The sequence below is a fragment of the Bicyclus anynana genome, chromosome 21, assembly GCF_947172395.1.
Source record: "Bicyclus anynana chromosome 21, ilBicAnyn1.1, whole genome shotgun sequence".
Taxonomy (NCBI): Eukaryota; Metazoa; Arthropoda; class Insecta; order Lepidoptera; family Nymphalidae; genus Bicyclus; species Bicyclus anynana.
Genome location: NC_069103.1, coordinates 10849355 through 10864522, shown reverse-complemented (window position 1 = coordinate 10864522; position 15168 = coordinate 10849355). Strand labels below are relative to the sequence as shown.

The 15168-nt window shown below is 35.1% G+C and overlaps 1 protein-coding gene across 1 annotated transcript; it reads left to right on the top strand.

Annotated features, from left to right (window-relative positions):
• Positions 1–206: 206 nt before the first annotated feature.
• LOC112043508 (probable cytochrome P450 6a14) lies at positions 207–14494 on the top strand. Its single transcript, XM_024078974.2, has 5 exons — positions 207–1135; positions 4202–4404; positions 5189–5437; positions 6081–6332; positions 13214–14494. Exons 1-5 carry the CDS (start codon positions 459–461, stop codon positions 13390–13392), a joined length of 1560 nt encoding a protein of 519 aa, XP_023934742.1. The 5' UTR covers positions 207–458; the 3' UTR covers positions 13393–14494.
• Positions 14495–15168: the final 674 nt, after the last annotated feature.

Here is a 15168-nt window from a genome sequence, read left to right as displayed (position 1 = left end):
TTTTAAGTCGTTAATGCACTCGCGATTTAGAGGATTATATTTTATAATTAATAAAAATAAAAAGTTTCAATATTTCTGGTAAATATATTGTTAACCATTATGAACAAAACTAATATTTATTAAAACACAAAAGATATATATAGAAGAAGTTTAATATAATTGTTCTATTAGAGATAACACAAAAAAATCAGTATTCTTCGAAAGTAAAGTATTTTTTTTATTTACTATACAACGCATATAAATTATAATACTACTAAATTGTATGTAGAGACCTCCAGAGAGCGTATATATTTTGCAATGGTCGTGTCCAGCGGAGTGAAGTGGACCTTCGATTTGCGCTGCAGACATTGAAGTTAACGGTCGCAAATTTTATAATTTTGTGCTAAAATTTTAAACTGCTAAAATCAGTTTGAGTATATCTGTGAAATACTGTGTTGTGTTTTTTAAATTTCCCTAAAATGGCTCTTCTCAAATTACATTTCTTTTCATACGAAGTTCTTCTTGCGACAGTGTTGTTTCTCCTAATAATATATTTATGGTTCCTATATAAATTTACATACTGGTCAAAGAGAGGTGTGTTGGGACCGAAACCGGTGTTCCCTTTCGGAAATATAGAGAAAGTAGTACGAAGGAAAGATCAGTTCTTTCAGCCGTTCTGTGACAACTATTACAAATACAAACATTTACCATACGTCGGTATGTACTGCTTCAATCAGCCTGTGCTGAGTATTAACGATCCCGAGTTGGCTAAACAAATACTAATAAAGGATTTTGACCATTTCCAATCGCACGGTATATTTTCCGGAGGTTCTGGCGATCCTCTGGCAGGCCATCTATTCAATTTGCACGCTCAGGCCTGGAAAACGCTGCGTCTAAAGATGTCACCGGTGTTTTCGGCTTCAAAATTGAAGTCAATGTATCCTTTGGTGGAGAAAATAGCTAAAGAAGCACAGGATTATGCGACGACGTTATACATGAAGGGTGAGGCTGTGAATTTTACGGAGTTCTACGAGAAATATGTGATGGAAATTATTGGGAGCGTCGGATTTGGGGTTGAGTGCAATGGACTCAAGAATTCACGTTCGGAGTTTTATTTGCATGGAAACGATTACTTCAACCCGACTTCTCTTTACTGGTGAGTATATACTTCTTTTAGTAATATCTTAAATCTATAAAATTTTCGTGTCACAGTGTTTGAAAGTTCTCCGAAAAACGTAGGTTGGAGTTTTTTTTTCTAATTTTATAATCGCGACTTATAGTATTTTTTTAATAAATTTAATGTATATTATACCAAAACAACATTTGCCATTTACTATTCATAGGGGTATAACTAAACACAAGAAACTAGAGATTAAAAGGCTGTACATTAAATAGAATAATTACAAAAAACTGCGAAGGGGTGATAGACAACAAGTAAAACATCTTTAAAAATCAATGATAAAATAAACTGCCTGTTACTGTAATTTCTAAAAACTTTTTGATGGATTTTCACGCTGTTTTTGCGTTTAGTTCGAACAACAGTGATATGTAGGTACCATATTATTGTTTCGATGAACCGCGTATAAATACTTCGTTTTTTATCCTTTGTTATTTTTCCATATTTGCGACAAATTGGAGGAAAGGAAAAACGTCGCGAGCGTCATAAAAAATAGAAAAGATGTAAATTGCTTTCAGAATACATATAAATAAAATTAACGTGTCTATCTGTGATTTCAAAATAACTGTGTTTTCTGAAGTGCTAATAGTTTAAACGATACTAAAACGCATACAGTCTTTATCTCTGTCTGTCCTGGCTGAACCGAATGCAATAGGACTTTCACTGGAACATAGAGCAGTTTTCTGAAGTGCTTATAATTTACACGATACTAAAACGCATACAGTCTTTATCTCTGTCTGTCCTGGCTGAACCGAATGCAATAGGACTTTCACTGGAACATAGAGCAGTTTTCTGAAGTGCTTATAATTTACACGATACTAAAACGCATACAGTCTTAATCTCTCTGTCTGTACTGGCTGAACCGAATGCAATAGGACTTTCACTGGAAGATAGAGGAGGTTATTGAGCAACATAAATAAGTTAATTTTTAATAAAATTTTTAAATAAGTTAATTTTCTCGGAAAATGTATGAAAACCTGAATTTAACGCGGACGTATTAATTGTATTACCGTGATAGCCCAGTAGATATGATATCTGCCGTAGATTCCGGAGGGCGTAGGTTTGAATCTGGTCCAATCAACTTTTCAGTTATGTGCATTTTAAGAAATGAAATATCACGTGTCTCAAACGGTATGAAGAAAAAACATCGTGAGGAATTTCATACCATACCTGAGAATTTTCTGAATTCTCTACGTGTTTAAAGTCTGCCAATCCGAATTGGGACAGCGTGGTGAACTATTGGCCTAACCCTCAGCCTCTCATGCTCAGCAGTGAGCCGAATATGGGTTGATAATTATGATGATGATTAACTGTATATTACGGTAATACAGTATAATTTACAAAATACAGTGTCATGAATTGTAACCGAATTTACTCAAGAACTAAATTAAAACTGAATTAAACAGTTCTATAGCTTAAAAGACATTTTTAGAACGAATGTCCTAAAGAATAATGCAGCCGAATGAAAAGCCTTTCTAATGACATAAATCTGTGTAAACGAAATATTATAACTACAATTTAATTAACTTTTAATTAAATTTAAAGTTAATTATTGTCTGATAAACAGCTCGCGTGGTTCATCCAAGGTCATTAGCCTTGCAATCCATTGCGTTTGATCGCAAACTCGATCACTTTGTGAAAATTAAAATCATTATTATATAATTTATTTATATATATATTTATTGAAAATGCCATCAATGACAGCAGAAAAACAGTAAACATAAAGTGGTTACAACATTATTAGACTATTGAAGCCATCTTTTACAGGCATTTATAGCACTGCAGAGTCCGGTTAAAAACATAAAAAATAAGATTAAACTATATTAATTTACTATTAAGTATATGAATTACTATAGTAAGTAATATAAATTACTATTATTAATTTATAATAAAGATTAAAATGTCAAAATCAAGAAAATTTACCAAACACTTACACTAATAATAAAAATTAAAAAGTCAAAATCAAGAACATTTCAATTTTACAAACAAGATAATTAATCGAAATATATTTTTAAGCCCCGTCCCAATAAAGAGGGGTCTTGTAAATGAACGTAAAACCAATTATGCTGCGGTTTTTTTAACGGAGATCCTATTGTGAGTCGATCCAAAAATATTTCTATTTAGGTGGATAGGATTACACGGATTTCAACTAAATTTATTGTTTTATCACACTAATATTATAAAGACGAAAGTTTGTGTGTAAGTGTGTATGTTTGTTCCTCCTTGACGCTGCGGCTACTGAAGCGATTTGCCTGAAATTTGGAATCGAAATCGATTTTACCCTAGATTAACACATAGGCTAATCTTAATCCCAGAAAAATCCATGGTTCCCGCGGGATTTGTGAAAAACTGGATTCAACGTGGACGAATTCGCGGGCGTCCGCTAGTTACTCATACAGATAATACAGTAAGAGGTAAAAGCTTTATCTATGGTTAATTACAATGTTCAATGAAGTTGCATTGAAAACAGACAGGGTCGGTTTACATTATCCTCCGAAAGACGTCGAGGTAATTAATAACTCATTGTTATTTAACCAGACCTAATTCACTATCTTTGACGTACGCTATAGTTGACAACTACTATATACGAAATTGAGATTCTATGTAAAAATGTCATCCGGTGCTTACTGGTGTATATCACATAGTAGGTGAATGACATTTTGACAATTGAGTTAATGTTTACTAAGACCAAAAAAAGTGAATGAGACGGGGTATATTGCTTACATTTAATTAATTTTAGTAATATTTAATCCATTTTATTTTAATGATTGATTCGCCTTTTTGAGAATTTTATTTACACTTTGTATTTTTAAGTTTTTAACATTGCCGATAAAAATATACACAAAACATTAAAAACTTATAAAAAACCAGGGTCAGGGATTCAGAATGAGTGATCCTCACAACACACACCGTCTCAAGGATCTTCAGAATCCGACCCTGGATTCAACAGTCAAACGTAAGCTTAAGGTTTTTGTTCAAGCTTTTCTCACTGAAACTAGTATTGGAATAAACAGTTAATTCAAATAAATTCTATTCTTTTTTCAGGACAGTAGTGCGAGCAATGGCGTTTGTAATGCCTTCATTTTTTAAAAAACTGAAGCTAAAACGCATTAATCCGGATATAATAAGCTTTTTCTACAACCTGGTCAAGGAAACAGTTGAATATCGTTACAAATACAGTTATAAGCGTAACGACTTCTTGCAAGCTCTTATAGAGTTGAAGGAAAATTCTGAAAATACCAAAGAAAGTTAGTAGTTAATATTTAGTGTTCATTGTTAATAAAATTTTACAAATTTACTAGTTCAACATCATTTTGCTATACGAAATAATATAGGCATGATATAGGTACTTTAAATGACTTTTAATTTGGACTTTTAATCCACTTCCTAGACCTGTAGCCATGGCCACATTGATTCTTTTTCTACAAACGATAACGCTTCAAAAACTGAAAAGATTAGTTAACTTTACGTCACGTGACCTGTCTATAACAAATGTCATTCGAAGCGTTTTCTGTGCGAAAGAGATGGCTCTACATTCTACATGGCTGTAGGCCCTGCCCCTGTAGCTAAGTAACATATAGATTCACTTTCTACGATCGCAAACGCTTCTAAAACTAGAAAAATGTATGCGAATGATATTTGCTATCGACAGGTCACGTGATCAAGATCTGTCCTTCCCGTACATTTTTTTAGTATTCGAAGCGTTTGCGACCGTAGAAATAGAATCGTCGTGCCATTTGGCTACAGAGGCTGGACCCTTAATTTCGATCCATTTCATCAAACTTATTCTCTAATGTATAAAATGAGTTGCATATATGAAAAAGTATGTTGAATATGAAAAAGTTATGTGAATTTTTAATTTAACCAATAATCGTCACAATAACCATCGTCAGCTAGTGTAATAATAATTATAAATGTTCCTTCTTTAACGAATACGATACTTTCATGACTCGAAACAAACGCTGGAGTGTGAATTAATAGCCAAAACCATCTTTGTCTTTGGAAATAACATTATAAATCCAACGTCTTCAGGCATAGACAACGAGTCAGCAAACTTCAAGTTCACCATCACAGACGTAGCAGCAAACACCATGTTGTATATGTTTGCTGGTTACGAGACCTCGGCCACCACTGGTCAGTTCGCTACTTACGAGCTAGCTCGCAACCCTCACATACAGCGCCGAGCGAGGGAGGAAATAAACAGGGTTCTGGCGAAGTACGGCGGAGAATGCACGTATGAGGCGCAGAATGAGATGGTCTACATGAATATGGTGCTCGACGGTCAGTACCAATATGATAAGGTTCATCATCATCCTTATTGTACTAACTTATTTGACGGCCTCCGTGGCGCAGTGGTATGCGCGGTGGATTTACAAAACGGAGGGCCTGGGTTCTATCCCCGGCTGGGCCGATTGAGATTTTCTTAATGGACCAATTAAGAAAATCTGGGGTCTGGCTGGTGGGAGGCTTCGGCCGTGGCTAGTTACCACGTGTAGAAACCGAAAGGAGTGTGGATTTTCATCCTTCTTCTAACAAGTTAGCACGCTTCCATCTTAGTCTGCATCATCATTTACCATCAGGTGAGATTGAAGGGCTAACTTGTAAAGAATAAAAAAAAAATGTAAATTAATCTTACTTGAAATATAATTCTGATGAATTTTATGTATATTAAGATCTCAGTGAATCTATTGAAGCTTTTCTTGGTATGTTATTCAAAGTAAAAAAAAAAAGTAAAATTAATTTATTTCAAATAGGCTTAGTTTACAAGCTCTTTCGAAACGTAATAATATAAAACTTAAGATAATGGTGATAATAATCATTCGAAAACTTAAAATTAAAGTTACGAGGGTTCCAAACGCGCCTTGGTCCGAGAAGAGCCCACAACAAACTCAGCCAAGGTTTAAAGAGATTTTATATTTTGTAGAAACAATGAGAATGCATCCTCCATTGCGTGCGTTGTTCCGAAGATGCACCAAGGCTTATAAGTTACCAAACAGTGGAGTGCTAATAGAGGAGGGCACGCAAATCTTCGTGCCGGCGCACGCGATTCAGATGGACCCGGATATATTCGCTGACCCGGAGACATTCGACCCGGAGAGATTTTCACCGGAGAACAAGAAGACTATTCATCCTTGCCATTGGATGCCATTCGGAGAAGGCCCCAGAAAATGCTTAGGTAAGCAATCGAGTTTGTATTATAATCTGTGGATCTACTGAACCAATTTTAAATTCTTTTACCTATAGAAAGCCACGTTATATGTGAGTGTCATGGGCTTTATTAATTTATCCTCACATTCCTACGGGAATATTCCTATTCAGTGCCGGATTTGGCGCGGGGGTTGTAGCAAATTTGAACACCTTTGAAAAAAAAAAAAAATTTTTTTCAAACCTAATACTAATTTATAAAAAGACTGACAATATATCTTATAAAAAGTAGAGTTGTTCCGTCCACATCCTCCGCTTTTGCCTTGAAATATTCATTTAAAATGATCTTAAGTAGCTTACTTACCAGTGTTGAAAATCCTACCTTTGATAGTACCATACAAAATTACTTCTTTACCCTTCTATAACATGCGAACTTGCAACTACTTTATTTACTTTTGTCTCTAATTTCCAAAATGCATCTTTTAGAACTTCTACATAATTACGTAGGCACTAAAAGAAGCATTTTGAAAATCGTACACGAGCAGTTTTTCAGATTCACTTGAACTTCTATACAAAAGCTATCCAAAACTTACGAAATCATTTAAAAATCTTAATCCTTCTTTTTGTTTTTAAATAAATATAATTAGCGTTTAATAATAAAATTATAATCTAACTTCTGATCAAATTTGAGCGGTCTTCCGCTAGTTTCACTATAAGTATTAATAAATATTTTTTATCATATTATTATCTATATAATTGAGTAGTTAAATCCCATGAAACTTGTTATAGGAACTGAGCTAGTAATGGTTATTGACATTGGCTTGTTGAAATCATGTTTATGACTGTTTGTGCGCACTTTGGAGATTTAATTAACAAGTTAGCATTTCCATTATCTATCTTTTAAGTAGATACGATAAAAAACGTAACACTGTTAAAAGCATCTTGATAAGCTATTCTCACTATGAGATTTGCTGCTAATTTACATACATTATGACCAATTACCAGATGCCCGCGAGTTAGTTATTTCTAGTTAGGTAAATAATTTTTTTTTTTATCTCAATGAAGCAAAGCCTACAAAGTCATTGATCTAAGTCAGAGGTTCCCAAACTTTTTCTCGTAGACCGCTTTCAAAATATATTTTTCACTACTCTTGCTCAAAAACACTGTCATATTACCACTCCACAGCGGGGCTAAAAAAGCATTTCAGCCTCTAGGGGCTAAAGTAATTTTGTTTTTTTTTAATCTTGTTTACTTGTTAAAACGGAGGAGGTTTTTTTCGAAAATAGAATCATTATAGGTAAGGCTCTGATTGTTTTGAAAAATAAATAAAAAACTTTAAATTGGAGTGAATGCAGCGTTCTTGTCTGGCGAATGCGCTTATTTTTTTATTTAATTTTTATTGAGTTGCGAATAGAGCGAGATTTGAAGACATGGGACATCCTTTACGGTGTAATACCTTTGCCTTTTTCTCATGTGAAAAAAATAAAATTAAAAAGCGAGAATTTAAAAAACAATTGGCGTGAATAATACACACTTGATTTTTTTTAGAAATTCATTGTAAATTTGTGACCGTAACTTTACTTACATATTTTTCAACAATAGGTAATTGTTATTGTTGTCTTCATCTAGTGAGAATAGTGATCCTAATTTGGAAATGGATAAAATTTTCAATCTGTTACCATCAAAGTCGAGACGAATTTACTTAAATACTTACCTACGATACCTACGAATACCTACAAAAGAAAACAACAACAAATAGATTCAGTTACGAAAGGAGTTTTTTAAATTATTATCTCCCACATTTACCTCATATACTTCATTATTTATCTTCACAGTAGTCGGAAATTATGTTACCGGGTAAAAGCATCTCCCTTAATATCCAAAATTGTAGATTTTGTACATTTAATTTTCAATTAAAATAAATCATTGAATATTGTACTAAACTATTTTATTTTCTCGCAATCGTAGTGAAAAGCAGAGTGTAACACTTGGGGCTAAACTCATTATAAACTCGGTTTCTATTTAGGCGGCCCTCGCCTGCGTCTCGGGTCCTAAAAATACCTCGTATATAATGGGTCTTTTTAGCCCCTTGTGTGACAATCTACTATTTATTTATTTATGTATACTGCACAAAACAACAAACAATGAAAACATAGATAACAAATATGTGCAAAGGCCGTTTTTATTGCTTATAGCAATATCTGCCAGACAACCTTTGGATAGAGGAATTAACGTAATTTAGCTGGTTCCGGTGGACAATTTGAAGATTGAAGATTATTAGGATTAGGAGTACCTTATGAAAATTAACAGTTTTCGAAAAGAAAAACGTGAGGATTGCTTTGTTCATGCAAAAAAACAAAGTTGGCCAATTTAAAAAAGTGTTTCTATCGAACTTTTTTGACAATTATACTTACAACACAAGGACGTCAAGCGAATATTTCAGTTCTTCACTATGAAAACAGGTAAATTACTTTACGAATTGTAAGCCCCAATTTTTTATTAAGCCAACTTACTTGTAGACCCCAATTTAATCTTTGGGAATCAATGTTCTAAGCTAATAATTATGACGTCAGAATTACGAAAGAATCCGGTTTAGTCATATCGAATAAAGCCTACATTGTTGTTTTCATAAAGCTCTTGTATTAATGTGTAGAGCCATGATAGTCCAGTGGATACGACATCTGCCTCCGATTCCGTAGGGTGTGGGTTCGAATCCGGTCCGGGGCATGCACCTACAACTTTTCATTTGTGTGCATTTTAAGAAATTAAATATCACATGTCTCTAACGGTGAAGGAAAACATCGTGAGGAAACCTGCATACCAGAGAATTTTCGTAATTCTCTGCGTGTGTGAAGTCTGCCAATCCGCATTGGGCCAGCGTGGTGGACTATTGGCCTAACCCCTCTCATTCTGAGAGGAGACTCGAGCTCAGCAGTGAGCCAATTATGGGTTGATCGAAAAAAAAAATGTGTACCTATTCTGTTAACTAAGTAATAAATTCTGCATGTGCCAAGTTTTATTAAAATCAGTTCTGCTGTTCTTGCGTGAACAAATATCCTTACATTTTAATATCCCGACATACAAACTTTCACATTTTCTAATATAAAAGTTAATTAAGTTTCTCTCTTGTGTCATAGACGTCGAATCGTAATAAAAAAAACTTCTTTACGTGGAATCGTAATAAAAACATCATTTAAAATTTGAATTAAATAACTATTCGTTAGAACGACCCCACTTTGAACATTAATGAAAACTTTCACCGATGTGTCGTAGACTTCCAAGGTTTTTTTTATTTAGGTTAGGTAGGCAACACAATAATAAAAAAACAAGGAGGCCTAAAATCAATACAGCAATAAATAAAAGTAACTGTATGTTATTTCAAAATAACCATGTTTTCTCAAGTGTTTATAGTTATTTACACGATACTAAAAACTATCAATCTCTCGACTATCAACTCGACTTAATTCGACGGCCTCCGTGGCGCAGTGGTATGCGCGGTGGATTTACAAGACGGAGGTCCTGGGTTCGATCCTCGGCTGGGCCGATTGAGGTTTTCTTAATTGGTCCAAGTCTGGCTGGTAGGAGGTTTCGGCCGTGGCTAGTTACCACCCTACCGACAAATACTTACCGCCAAGCGATTTAGCGTTCTGGTACGATGTCGTGTAGAAACCGAAAGGGGTGTGGATTTTCATCCTCCTCCTAACAAATTTGCCCGCTTCCTTCTTAGATTGCATCAATACTTACCATCAGGTGAGATTGTGATCAAGGGCTAATTTGTAAAGAATAAAAAATAAAATTTTATTTTTTATTTTTTGTCTGTCTGTCTGTTTGTCCGGTCCAGATTTTACTGGGACTTTCACTGGAAAATGGAGTAGGTTATTGAGAAACATATAGGCTGCTTTTTATATAGGATAATTCCATAGTTTCCGCGTGATTTGTGATTTCTTTCATTTTATATTCTTTACTGGTTAGCCCTACTTACCTACTTAGGTTAGACTACAATTTCACCTGATGCATTTATCAATCTAAGATAGAAGCGCTCTAACTTGTTAGGAGGATGAAACCCACACGCCTTTCGGTTTCTACACGACATCGTACTTGGAAATCCCTTCCGAACCTCCTCAAATTTGCAATTGCACGTTGTAGAGTCAACATCTCCTGAGGATGCTCCGGTTTCGGGGTGAAACGTATGTAAAGAGTATTTTGTCGGGCCTGGGTGACGTTGTCGCATGGGTTCATCGGCTTTTCGCGGATGATAGCAAAATAAATAAATTATTATATTATATTCATGATGAACTAAGAAACTCAATCGGCTCAGCCGGGGATCGAACCCAGGACCTCCGTCTTGTAAATCCACCGCGCATATCACTGTACCACGGAGACTTTGAATTTAACTTAGACGAAGTCAGGGGCGTCCGCTAGTTGAAACATATTATGAACGTAGAATATACTCATAGTGGCCTTACCGCTTGGAAGCAATCTAATTTAACCTTAGCTTTAACAAAACATGAGGACAACTGCAAGTTAACCAAATAAAATGTATTAATAAGTCAATAGCGAAAAGCTAACCAATAGGACAGTTGCCATTTTTTTTTAATGTTCTTATATAGTTCAATAACGTACTACTAGATTGAAAATATTTTTTTAATTTTACTTCTATATTTCAATTGATTCATGACGCCACTCTATCAGATCCCTTACAAACGTAGCATTTAGTGTGTTAGTGACGTCACAAAATGGACGACAGCGATTTTGACGTTTGGAAAAATTAAAAAATAACATGATATTTAAATTGAGTTTTACAATAAATCCTTATATTTTATTAATTGATATCGATATATTTCTGACCCTTATTCCATGTAGGTATCTACTATACGAAATTAATATTTTTTATATTAAATTTGATATGAGTAAACTACCATATTCGACTAAACAAATAAAGAGCCTCAATAGCTCAACGGTAAGAGCGGTCGGACTCATCACCGAGGGGTGGTGGTTCGATCCGCCCCGTTGGACTATTGTCGTACCCACTCCTAATACAGTCTTTCGCGACTGAGGAGTGGAATGGGATTATTGGTCATATTAAAAAAAAATCAAAGGCAAAAAAATCCTTGAGATGGTACTCTGGTATTGTATTCTAAGCAGCCCCTATAGTGGCAACGCCAAGTGTCAACTGGCATGTCGATTCTCTATCTACGATCGCAAACGCTTCGAAATCTAGAAAAATGACATTTGCTATCGACAGGTCACGAGATCTCTCATTCCCATACAACCTTCTAGTTTTCGAAGTCTTGGCTACGGCAGGTTCCTCACTCTAGGCTCTGGAGCCCGAGCCTGGAGTTTCTTGGGCCTTCAAAAGCCCCGAAAGAGGAAGGATGGATTTTTTAAAATTAATTACGATGGCGTTTTATTATAGTTATTTTGTATTTTATGTTAAAAATTAAAAAAAAAAATGTAAATACCTAAATAAAAAATGAGAGTAAATCATATACATAATTATTACCTAAACAAATAGGCATACGGCATAAATCATTAAAATAATATATCTAACTAGCGGACGCCCGCGACTTAGTCCGCGTGAAACTCGATGTAAACTTTCAAATAGTTTCGGAAAAAAGTGGCTGTGACATACGGACGGCCAGACAGACATCCGTTTTTGCTATTTGGCTACGGAACCCTAAAAATATATACACGAACATTGTCCAAGGGGCGGGAACAACGCAGCGGTCCCGCCTGTCTGTCTGACGATGCTTTATCCACACATCTGAGAGTGAACATTAAGAACTATGCCTATACTAAAACACGTACTTAAACTCAACACGTACACTAGGTCATGGTCTACTACATAATTATGTCTGTCAAATAATCAATTTTGTAATGTTGCATTTTATTTAACATTCTGGTAACGTCTGCGTCGATTTAGTAGAAATATTTGTTTAGGTCGTCATTATTCAGACTGTCATCAGATTATCAGACTATTTTAAAGGACAGTGGCGCGAACAAAGTTTTTACTCGAGTAAGCATTACCTATAATATAATATATGTAATAAATAGAAAAAAAAACACTTTTTGCTTAGACGGTTGAAGATCTGGGTTAGGGTTGCCAACCGTAGTATATTTCTGGTCTGCGCACTGTTGAAGAAATATATATAAATAGGTACACAAAAATACTATATTTTTTTACATTATAATTTTTGACTGAAGCAATAGCGTGTATTGTATTTGAAGATGTCTATCTTATTGTTGGTTTTCGTTAATTTTAAATTAAATGTGAAAAACCAAACCATTGTTATGTTTGACAAAAAATTCTTGAAAAATGAAAGAAGTGCTAATAAATATAGTTTTTATGAAAATAAATCTAAAAAATACTATATTTTTTCTGAAAAAATTTTAGCATGCAATGACGAATGTATATCTGTCGCTGGCTCTTGTTCTATGTACTTACTTAACTATGTACTTACTAAACTATTTACATAACAATAATTGAATATCTATGTAAAATGGCACTAAAGTATGGAGAGTCGTGATAGCCCAGTGGATATCTCTCTCTCTCTCTCTCAGTGGACCTCTGCCTCCTATTCCGGGTGTGGGTTCGACTTTTTTTTTGGGATATTTAATTTCTTAAAATGCACACAACTTAAAGTTTTGTGGTGCATTTTAAGAAATCAAATATCACGTCATTAACGGCAAAGGAAAAAAATAGTGAGGGAACCTGCATACCAGAGAATTTTCTTCATTCTCTGCGTGTGTGAAGTCTGCCAAATCCCATTGGGCCAGCGTGGTGGACATAACCCATCTGATTCTGAGAGGAGACTCGAGTTCAGCAGGGAGCCGAATATGGGTTGATAATGATGATGAAAATGGTATTGTGTTGTGATTTGTTGTTTAATGAAATGTATTTCACTGTTGCAGGCCTCCGGCAAGGGTACATTCAGTCGAAACTGGCTTTGGTGAAACTTTTGCAGACGTATGAGCTGACAATGGATGCGCGCACGCAAGTCCCGACCAAGTTGAAGGCATCAGCGCTGTCTTGTGCGGCAGAGGGCGGTATTTGGATACGACTAAAAAAAATAACGGACAGTGTAGATTAATATCGACCAATGATTTTATATTATTAGATATATCTCATCATCATCATCATGTCAGCCGATGGACGTCCACTGCAGGACATATACCTTTTGTAGGGACTTCCAAACATCACGATCCTGAGCCGCCTGCATCCAGCGAATCTCTGCGACTCGCTTGATGTCGTCAGTCTGCCTGGTGGGGAGTCGACCAACACTGCGCTTACTAGTGCGGGGATTCCAGCACTTTGGGACCCCAACGTCCATCGGCTCTTCGAACTATGTGTTCCGTCCATTGCCACTTCAGCTTCGCTCGTTGAGCTATGTGACTTTGCTTCTTCTGCAGATCTCCTCATTTCTGATTCGAACACGCAGAGATACTCCTATCATAGCTCGTTCCATCGCCCGCTGTGTGACTCTGATCCTTCTTACGAGGCCCATAGTTAGCGACCAAGTCTTGACATATATAATTGTATAAAATCATTGGTTTAACACGCGTTATAGTCTGGCAAGTTCTATGACACTCCCATGATATACGGGCGACGGGGGAAGACTGCGCGGGTGTGAAATCGTGCGTGCGGTGAAGTGAGATGCATCAGTCGTGGGATTTTCATTCATCGCTACACCATCGGGAGTGTTACGAACGAAGTTGCCAAGCTATAGTGCTAATAGCACTAGAACGTCGGAACTGAGGAGACAAAGGCACCCAAATGGCTTCCTTTCCATTTAGTCGCATCGTAAAGAACGAAAGTTATTTGAGCATACATACCTTAATATTGTCTATACGTAAATATATAATTTATACATAGGCTAACCACTAGACCAACGATTTGTAGGTAGTGGAAATTATGGTATTTAAGTAAATAAAGCATTTAGTTCAGGCTAAAGACTTATAGTTTTACACAGGAGTTCATATTGGGTAAGGATTTAAGTAATAAGTATGTGATATAGATAATAAATACTTTTTTCCATAAATTTTTATTAAGTACTTATATAAGATTTTTATTTAATTAAGGTTAATTGATTTTTTTATGATATTATACATTAATATGATCAATATAATTGTGCAAAAACTTAATTTAAATAGGTACGTCATTAAATAATAATTATAAATTATAAGAGATTTTCATTATTGTGTTTTAATTAATCTGTTTGCAATAGTAATTGTCTGGTTGTAAAATAAATTAATTTTTAATTTAAGTAATAAATTATTTAAGATTTTAATTGAATCTGTCTAAACTAAGTAGGTACTTACTTGACCTGATTTGGAAGGTCAATTATTATGTTTTGATAGGTCACTGATTTTTATGTACAGTACCTACTTATATTTCTTTTGTATATAAATCTAATCTATATTCTATAAAGAGGTAGGGTTTATTTTTTGATCTTTCGTTTGTTACGATCTGGCTCCAAAACTAGTTTTTATTAAAAAAAAATAATAATAATTAGGGCAATGGTAGGGCAGGGGTAGGACAGGGGTAGGGTAGGGGTAGGGTCGGGGTAGGGAAACATAAGTCAAAGCGAAGCTTGACTGGGTCTGTTATTTTTTTTATATATTTAAATATAATTCTGTAAAATTCTACAATACTTATATATATTTAAACTTTTGTAATATGTTGTGTTTTATATTCATATAGGCCGTGACAGTGTATATGACCTCTGCCTCCGATTCCGGAGGGCGTGAGTTCGAATCCGGTCCAGGGCATGCACCTCCAACTTTTCCGTTGCGTTCATTTTAAGAAATTAAATATCACGTGTCTCAAACTGTGAGGGAAAACATCGTGAGGAAACCTGCATACCAGA

Excerpts from the sequence above, each read along its gene's own strand:
- LOC112043508 (XM_024078974.2), top strand. The coding sequence starts at position 459 with ATGGCTCTTCTCAAATTACATTTCTTTTCATACGAAGTTCTTCTTGCG. Across the intron at positions 4,405-5,188 it reads TTCTGAAAATACCAAAGAAA|GCATAGACAACGAGTCAGCA; the intron begins GTTAGTAGTTAA and ends CAACGTCTTCAG. Across the intron at positions 6,333-13,213 it reads AGGCCCCAGAAAATGCTTAG|GCCTCCGGCAAGGGTACATT; the intron begins GTAAGCAATCGA and ends TCACTGTTGCAG.